The 9,719-nt window shown below is 43.4% G+C and overlaps 1 protein-coding gene across 1 annotated transcript; it reads left to right on the top strand.

Annotated features, from left to right (window-relative positions):
• The first annotated feature begins 203 nt into the window (after window positions 1–203).
• LOC308394425 (tubulin alpha-1C chain-like) lies at window positions 204–7,196 on the top strand. Its single transcript, XM_080878755.1, has 4 exons — window positions 204–356; window positions 4,424–4,646; window positions 5,740–5,888; window positions 6,001–7,196. The coding sequence occupies exons 1-4, from the start codon at window positions 354–356 to the stop codon at window positions 6,973–6,975; spliced, it is 1,350 nt and encodes a 449-aa protein (XP_080734881.1). The 5' UTR covers window positions 204–353; the 3' UTR covers window positions 6,976–7,196.
• Window positions 7,197–9,719: the final 2,523 nt, after the last annotated feature.

Raw genomic sequence — 9,719 nt, 5'->3', positions numbered from 1 at the left:
TAGTGGAACAAACCTATAATGAGAGTTTTTAAAAACATGTACTTCACACCTGTGGAACTAAAAACAGCGATCACTATCAGAAGATTACATCATCTGAGTACTTCCTGTGGACTTTTATTATGACAAGGACACAGAGGAAGACTTCTCTTGCCCTTAAAAAAAGAACAAAGTCTCAGCTGTTGGGTGGCTCCACCTCTCCTCCTCCCTTTTCCTCCACCTCCTGTAGTAGCTATAAAAGTGTGCGTGTCACACACTGATGAGACTTCCCTCACAGAGATCTCATTATAGGTGCACTGTGAGAACCTGCAGATTTGAACTACTTCTTCTCCTTGGAAAACAATTAAAACAGCACAATGGTGAGTATCAATCCAGACATTATTTACTGTTATTAGTACAGAACTGCTTCTATTCAGCCGTAATTACCCCAAAATGCAACATATTAGACTTGAAATTTCTTCATAATTTAAGGTTTCCTCTTGTATCTTCACACTTTCTTCTCAAACCCAAGCTTCAGTCTACTATTTCTACTCTACTGGCCCCAGGCTGCTTCTCAAAACACATTTCTGTTTTTGGCGCTGATGCAGGAAATACCTCCTACCTCAGCCACGGAAAACAAATGTATGTTTAAAACATAGAGTCAGTCAGTGGAAACAAGCTACCGGGTAGCTGGCTTCAGCTCCGGCTCAGGGGAAGGTTAACTTTTTCCATATGAGGCCTGGAGGACTGTGTGTCTGTCAGGAGGGGCGTGCTTGTTTGCCCGGCTGGTTGGGAATGCTGATGTGGCTTCCAGCAGGCCGCTTGTGTATTTTGCATTTATTTTTGTTCAGCAGCGTGCTCACAAGCTGCAAAAACTCCAACCTCCGGGGTCTTTGGAGTGCACAACGTTTTGAGCAAAGTTGCTCGAAATGTTAAAGATAAGGGAAATCAGCAGAAACTGTGCATAAACTTCAGGACTCTGACCTCCCTCCCCCCCCCCCTGACTTTTACTCCCTTTGCAGCAGTTAGTGGTATAACATTTGCAGGTCATTTGGAAAATGCAGGCAGACAGAAGTGATTGAACGCAAGAAAACGGTTTCTTGTGACACTTCCTACTGAGGAGGGGGAAGTGCAGAGAGCTCAGAGACTCAATTCCACCTTAAAGAGTGAGCTTTAAGTGAATACTTGGCATCGTCTGGTCTGGACGGCTTCTGATTTGTCCACCCGGTTCCTTCTTTCACCAAAATACACACAAACAACAACAATCCACTTCACTTTCATCCGAGGAAACCAGGAAACTCCAAAATCTTTAATGACTCATAGCCACTTCTGCATTTTTGTTTGAGCGCGCACTCTTGCAGCACAAAGCTCTCTACTGTGTTAGCTTACCAGCATGGAGACCCGGACGTCAAACATGACGTGGTTTCAGTCAGGGGACGAGATACAGGAAGCACAGTTTCACTCTAGACACCCCCCTCAGCCCCCATGTTTTCCTGGAAGTGGGTATTTCAAGGCTGCGAGGCATATTGCAACACCAGCAAGCAAACAGGCCGTCACGCCCACCTTCCTCACATTCAGCCAACAGATGTCACAACAGCTCTTGCTGAATTAGCTTCATATATGTTTGCAGTGTAATGTAATGTTTGCAGAGAGGCTGGAAGCGTCAGATTGTTTGCAGATTAGCGGAGTAAAAGTGTAGCCGCCGCTCTCTGAGGGTCGTCTGAATGACACTGAATGACACTCAAAATAGCTGTCTACCATCGCCATACTTAGCAGCTCTGTCATGGTGACCCTATCCTCCCCTCCTCCGCCTCTGATCACGAGCCTTTTACAAAGGAGGGGGACGGTGGTGGGTGAAGGGATCATAATTCACAAGAAGCCCAAAGCTGAGCTGATAAATAGTTTTAAATCATGCTTATTGAGTGTCTGAGCTTGGTTTGTGGTGACTAATCCTAACTTTTGGTTTCTTGCATTCAGAAAATTCCTGAAATATCTCTCCACTGAAATCCCTTTATCTCCTCAAATGTAAAACATGCCTCGAGACTGATTATCAGCTTAATCGTATCTTATATAACGAACATGCCTGGCAGCATTGTTAGGGTTTCTTTAAATGTGTTTGTAGGCTTAGCCATAGGTTTAAACAGGCATGTTTGGCTTTAAGAATTTGAGATCCGCTTTCCCACTGAGACACCTTGTAAACATGAAGCTGTTTCTTATCCATCAATACATCAGGGTGTGAATACCTGAAGTCTTGTCTTAGCAGGTATGAGCAACACATGACGCATGTGCTCTCGTTTTTTCGTGGACAGATGGTCATCTGTTGACAGGGAAACTGCTGGGACAATGCAAACAGTGTGGAACAAAATCATCTGCAGAGATAAATATGACTCGGGTTAATAATTCATGAACGAGGCTAATTTCATATCCATGTTGCTTTTTGACAGCCTAAACTGGTTGGCTGATGTTGCATCCTACTTTCCCTCAGGCTGCTTCTGCACGATGAGACCAAACACGTTTTCACTCTCACCCACATCTTTTATAAGCAGCAAAAAAAAATACTTGAGCAGGGAGTGGAAGCACTTTGGACCTTACACACACTCTGACAAGACTGTGTTAATCACCACTGCTTGTTAGTCTAAGGCAGCGGTCCCCAACCCCCGGGCCACGGACTGGTACCGGTCCGTGAGTCATTTGGTACCGGGCTGCGAGAGTTGAGACTCGGGTGTGAAATGTATGGTTTTCAGGGCTTTTATCAGTTTTTAGCTTTATTTTGTTATCATTTTTTTCATTAACTCGGTTTTCCTGGGTCTTTTCACGTGTGTTATAAATAAATCTTCTTTTTTTCGGTACCGGTACTAGTTTTATTTTGTTGTATTTATCCGCGACACCTTAAAGGCCGGTCCGTGAAAATATTGTCGGGCACAAACCGCTCTGTGGGGTTGGGGACCACTGGTCTAAGGCAGTGATGCCTGAGAACTATAAGATTGCAGATCCAGGCAATTTGAACACATGGAAATCGGGTTGTAGAGCAAATCGACTCCACCCAGCTCAACTGTCTTATAAAGCAGGTCATGACAGGCTTAAAGGCAGAAATGTTGGCAGTAAGGTATCCAGTTAAAACAATTTAGCCTTAAAAAATATATATTTTTATGTGATTTTTGATACACCACTATTTATCATGGATATGATGTCATATTAATTTTGGGCTTTTAACATTTTTTTTTTTAAAATGTTCAATTTCTAGGATGGAATAACAGTACAGCATGCATCTTTAATGACTTTGGAAAACAAGAATTGTGTGCACAAGTTTGAATTTATTTTGGATTTTCTCTAATCCGCACAGGGTCAAACATATAGATACTGCCTCACATATATACATAAACACACTTAAATCTTTTAATAAGTGGTACTGAAGATTCTATGATGTCCTATATGAGGCCTATCTTGTTAGTGATCATCATCAATGCCTTCAAACTCAATTTAAATTTACAGCAGCCCACATGGACAAGCCAAAAAGTTTTATGGTCAGACGAGATTGAGCTGTTTGACCACAGTGACAAGAAGTATGTTTGGAGGAGTAAAGGTGAGGCTTTCAAACCTAAAAACACTGTGCCAGCTGTAGCCAGATGCTACCACCAGCATGGTGGTGGTAGCATCATGCTCTGGGGCTGTTTTGCTGCCAGTGGTACTGGTACACTGCAAGTGGATGGAATAATGAAGGAGGAGGAACTTCCAAATACTTCAACTTCACCTCAAATTAAGAACGTGTTGAATTAACAGCTAGATCAGAGGTGTCGAACTCCAGGCCTCGAAGCCTGGTGTCCTGCAGGTTTTAGATAACACCCTGGGTCAAAACACTTGAATCAAATGATCATTCATTCATTCAGGCTTATGGAGAACTTCAGGACATGTTGAGGAGGTAATTTAGCCATTTGAATCAGCTGTGTTTGATCAAGGACACATCTAAAACCTATTGGACTCGAGGCCTGTAGTTTGACACCTGTGAGCTAGATGGTTGAAACTTGAGCACAGTTGGGTGTTCCAACTCTGCCAGAAGCTTGTTGATGACGACCAAAAGTGTCTGGTTGAGGTTCAACTTGTTAAGGGAAATTTGACCAAATATTAGTCGGAGTGTTCGTTTCTTATTTGAGTCTGTATTTATACTGTTGACCCTGTGTGGATTAGAGAAATCCCAAAATACGTTCAAACTTGTGACCCCTTTTCTTCTCTCTCTTTTAAAAAAACAACGTGATTAAAGACGTATGCTGTACAATCATTCCACCATGTAAAAAGGGGAGTTTAAATAAAATCATTAAAAGTCCCAAATTACCATGAAATTTATGCCAGTGATTAGTGGATGTAAACTTTTGACAACAGCTGTATATTAGAGCAAAAATAAAAAGAATATTAATGACTAAAATGTCTTTTTTGTTTTCTTCCTCTACAGCGTGAGTGTATCTCCATCCATGTTGGCCAGGCCGGTGTCCAGATGGGCAACACCTGCTGGGAGCTGTACTGCCTGGAGCACGGCATCCAGCCAGATGGCCACATGCCCAGCGACAAGCCCACCGGAGGCTATGACGACTCCTTCACCACCTTCTTCAGTGAGACCGGCAATGGGAAATATGTCCCCAGAGCCATCTTTGTGGACCTGGAGCCCACTGTTATCGGTGAGGGTTTTACTCTGAGCGGGTTTTTAAGACCTAAGGGTTTAGGGCGTCGAAAGGTTGGTGGGAGCTGTTATTTTATTTGTCATTTAGAGTTTAAGGTGATTAACTTTTTCAATCAGTTTTTTAAAAAGCTAAAAGACTCCTTTCATGCTTTTTGTCTGAGTTTTTGCTACGGTCTGCAGACACAGGCAAACTGTGAAGTATCACAAAGCTGTCATACAGTGGTTTGTCATCGCACTCTTTTATAAATAGACTAGATTGCAGACACAATGAACTAAGATAAGCCTCACCCTGAAATGTTACATACTTTCAATGCTCAGCATTTGGCCGCAGAGGGACCCGGTTAAAGTCCAGCTGGTGAACATAGTGGAGCATTTAGTAGTCGAAGAGCCCGATGTTTTTCCTCAGGAGCTAAAAAGAGGGAATCTCAACTTCTGTTTATCAAGAGGACGTGAGCTCGGCTCTAAGTGGAGCTGATTCTTATGTAGTGGGCAAATATTTGTTTCTGCTGCCCCCAAGTGGCCAAAAAACTCATAACGTGTGTGTAAACTGAGCTATAAAAATGTCCAAAGCTATGAAGTTAAAACTAGTTAATCATTTTCTGTTATCGGTAGCAGGTGGTTCCAAGATAATGTTGATGCTGTAACAGTCACTTTTATGAATTTATCTCCTGGCCGAAGTTCATTTCAAATCATTCAAGTAGGCTGGGTTTCTCTGTAGCCCAGCCCACTTGAGTTTATATCAGCCAGTCAGATCCACTCTTCTTCTTTCACTCAATATTTTCATTATGCCTTTGCAACTACAGATGGAATTAATACAGACTTAGAGCTGCATCAAGAGTGTTAATATTTATTGCATGTTGGCTCCTTTTTATTGTTTACTTACACCCACAAAAGCAAAAAAGAGCCTTTGTAAAGTTTCTGTTCTTCCAAACGCCATTAACAGAAACTACAAACTGGACCCAAATGACCTTCAGGGGGACTCCTAATGTTTTGGCATCCATTTTAATAGTGCGGTTCGATTTTTAAGAGCAAATTTTCTCACTCAGCATGAACAGTCAAAGCATTGCTCGCTCTCTCTTGCTCTCCTTCAGATGAGGTCCGTACAGGAACGTACCGCCAGCTCTTCCACCCTGAGCAGCTGATCTCCGGGAAGGAGGATGCTGCAAACAACTACGCCCGCGGCCACTACACTGTGGGAAAGGAGCACATCGACTCTGTTCTTGACAGGATCCGCAAACTGGTGAGAGAAGAGCAGAAACCTGGAGAGATTTTGAGTGTGGGGCTGCTGAAATAAATGGGCTTTGAATGTTGTTTTTGATTCTTAAATTTTAATATGTGCCTTTTTCGGTCAGTCTGACCAGTGCACAGGTCTCCAGGGTTTCCTCGTCTTTCACTCCTTTGGTGGAGGAACCGGCTCTGGTTTCACCTCTCTGCTCATGGAGCGTCTCTCTGTAGACTTTGGCAAGAAGTCCAAGCTGGAGTTTGCCATCTATCCAGCTCCTCAAGTGTCCACAGCTGTGGTGGAGCCCTACAACTCCATCCTGACCACCCACACCACCCTGGAGCACTCCGACTGTGCCTTCATGGTGGACAATGAGGCCATCTATGACATCTGCCGAAGGAACCTGGACATCGAGCGCCCATCTTACACCAACTTGAATCGCCTCATCAGCCAGATTGTCTCCTCCATCACCGCCTCCCTTCGCTTCGATGGAGCCTTGAACGTGGACCTGACAGAGTTCCAGACCAACCTGGTGCCCTACCCTCGCATCCACTTCCCTCTGGCCACCTATGCCCCGGTTATCTCAGCAGAGAAGGCCTATCACGAGCAGCTCACCGTGGCTGAGATCACCAACTCTTGCTTCGAGCCGGCCAATCAGATGGTGAAATGTGACCCTCGCCATGGAAAGTACATGGCCTGCTGCCTCCTGTACCGTGGTGACGTGGTGCCCAAAGATGTCAATGTCGCTATCGGCAATATCAAGACGAAGCGATCCATCCAGTTTGTGGACTGGTGTCCTACAGGCTTCAAGGTGGGCATCAACTACCAGCCCCCCACCGTGGTTCCTGGAGGAGACCTGGCCAAAGTGCAGAGAGCAGTGTGCATGCTGAGCAACACCACTGCCATCGCAGAGGCCTGGGCTCGACTCGACCACAAGTTCGATCTGATGTACGCCAAGAGGGCCTTCGTCCACTGGTATGTGGGAGAGGGAATGGAGGAGGGAGAGTTCTCAGAGGCCAGAGAGGACATGGCTGCCCTGGAGAAGGATTACGAGGAGGTCGGCGTCGACTCGTTCGAAGAAGATGAAGAGGGGGAGGAGTATTAAAAACAGGAAGTGTTTATTTAAAAAAAGAGCTTTTTTCATGTCATTGTTATCAGTCTCATGCAGAAGCAGTTTAATGACTGTAGACCACTAATAAAGACTGCAGAGCAGCAGTTTGTCTGAGCTCAATCCCACGGTGTTTGGTTTTATTGAAGAACGACTCTCCACTGAGAGAGACTGTGTCTGTATCTTCTTTTTCTAATAAAACTCTTCGCACCTATCAAGCTTGTCCTCATCAACACTTTATTAAAACTCTATGATGCAGATCTATAATGAAGGTTTAGAAGCCAGGCACTAAAAAAAAAGGAAAAGGAAGTTATAAAACCATAATGTGTGCCTAATAGTATATGTTCATATGCAGATTCATTATTACAGTACTGGTTTAATAGACCAATAAAAAGCCCTTCTTAGGAAATGTTGAAGCTTTCTGGTCCAACGAAAATGGCTTTTAAACAGGCTGTCCAATAATCTGCATCCTATTACACATTTTTAGATCGAATGACACCTGAAGATGGTATTTATTTTATAGAATAATATGTCATTCTTCAAAAAAAGAAAAAGATCAAGTTCAAAGTATAAGTGACGCAAAGATAAAAAGAGAGTTTGATAAGTGGTGTAGGAAAGAGCAAACAATGGAAAGGTTAAAAAAAATCCCATTCAGATCCACAAATTTTAAACATTTTCTATTCTACCAATAGAAACGAATATTTTGTTATTTTTCTGTAACTACATAACTAACCATAAGATAACAACACTAAAATCTTCCCTAAACCGTTCAATGGCTGTATTTGGCTTCTGGGTTATAATGTGGGTGGTCCACCACTAGATGTCAGTGTGGGGTGACTTTACGCAGAACAGACTTTTGCGCCGTACTTTATTTTTAAATGTATGCATTTAATCAGGATGGATTAATCAAAAGCAACATTTTATATTAGTGAGCTACTATTACCTCAAAGTTACCATTTAACATTTAAAGCAAACTGAAACATGTCTGTTTGTTTTCACAGGTCTAAATTTGCTCATGTGGTTTACACTGTACAGACGTGACCTTTGCGGTCACCCCTCTGCAGATTTTGTACTCTAAAACTGTCAAAGCAAGGCTCGATTCCTCATTTCTTGCAGTACAAAGTGTTTTTTCTTTTGGTCTTTATAAATTTTCTGCTGAACCACCAGAGACGAACTTAACTTACATCTTCTGAAGTTTCCGCCGCAGCTTCTCCTCCCTTCCCTGGATGAGGCGCTCTGTAATTGCTTTGATGTAATTAAGGCTCAATTTGAGCGGAGTGTAGGCACAGCGCGGACGGGGGATTTATAAAGGTCACAGAGGGCTGAGAGAGAAAGATAAATGTTCTTTTCTCCTGGATTTCATAAGTCTGCTGCCACAGTCCACCAACTTTTACTGTTACTCGCTTTTTCTCGACGTGGCCGTGAGGCCCTAAATCACATCTGTCAGGGTTTCAGGGTGCCACACAAACACACCTGCTCAATATGGCAAAAAAAGGAAATTACAAGGTGCTGATATCGATAAATAATCACAGCAGGGTCGGGACAGGCTGCAGCCTGGTCGTGCACAGATGGATAAAGTATTGACGTTTGCTGCTGCAAGTGTCAAATGAGGACAGATTATAGCAAGTTTAAACAGAAGAGAGAACTGCAAGATGATATTTGATAGGTTAGATTTCAGCAGCTCAAAAAATACTTAAATCAGGACACTGAAATCAACCTTCTTCGATATTGGAGACAGCAGATAGAAGCGGCAGAACAGAGTTCTCCTTTAGAGATAGGGTAAAAAGTTCAGTCATTCAGACTCAGGGTACTGCCACTGCTCCTCCAAATTGAAAAGGAGCATCTGGGCATCTGACTCGATTGCCTCCTAGATTATGTGTTCCCTACAGGACAGAAACCCAGGGGCAGAACCGGGGCTCATTTATGTCTCTTAGCTTGCCTGGCAACTCCTCGATGTTCCTCCAGGTGAGTTGGAGTACGTGGCTGGAGAAAGCGAAGCCTGGTCCATCTCTGCTTAGGCTGCAGCCGCCTTGATTTGGACCCAGATAAGAAGCAGAATATGGATGATGAACTGGTGGTGCAGTGGTAGCTCTGTTACTTTACAGCAAGGTCTCTTTTACTCAGTGACAGATCACCATTTCGGCAGCATTATCAAATATATCAATACAACTGTTTCTTGTTACCAAGATTCCTAAATCACAACAGTGTATAAGAGCAGGGGGTTCCACTCTTTCTAATCTGTTCAACCTTGTTTTGCCAGCATTAAGTTGCCATTTCAAGTTGGATCACTGCATGATGGACTTTTTTTCCTCCCCAGGTTATCTTTGTTCACCAACTATGAACCTCTCTTACTGGGCAAGGACCAACAGATTGTAGCAGCAGTCACACTGTGAGATGGTCCTCGTGACACTGTCTACATTTAAATTTGTCCACAAACTGTGTCCAGAGTCCATTGCAGCAGCCAACTCTGTGATGTCAAACATCTAAAGACAATGCTGTCCATCCTTCAAGTCTGAGAATCAGCTGTCCTGTGTGCACCCAGCTTAAGAAAATGACTGGATTTCAGGAGGCAGCAGCTGGACAAACAGCTGTTGGAAATAGGTTTAGTGCCACATCAACAGGCCAATGCCAGCAAGGTCATGTAAATATAAAATGTGCCAAATTTACCTTGCTGTGCAACAAATATATCCAGAGAAAGTAGCACACATGTAAAGCCCAGTCTCATTAGTGCAAACTAACCA

This window comes from Rhamphochromis sp. 'chilingali' (genome assembly GCF_963969265.1).
Source record: "Rhamphochromis sp. 'chilingali' genome assembly, chromosome: 3".
NCBI lineage: Eukaryota > Metazoa > Chordata > Actinopteri > Cichliformes > Cichlidae > Rhamphochromis > Rhamphochromis sp. 'chilingali'.
The sequence above is the reverse complement of the archived record's forward strand: the minus strand, read 5'-3'. Positions and strand labels throughout refer to the sequence as shown.

Excerpts from the sequence above, each read along its gene's own strand:
- LOC308394425 (XM_080878755.1), top strand. Across the intron at positions 4,647-5,739 it reads CCTGGAGCCCACTGTTATCG|ATGAGGTCCGTACAGGAACG; the intron begins GTGAGGGTTTTA and ends GCTCTCCTTCAG. Across the intron at positions 5,889-6,000 it reads TTGACAGGATCCGCAAACTG|TCTGACCAGTGCACAGGTCT; the intron begins GTGAGAGAAGAG and ends TTTTTCGGTCAG.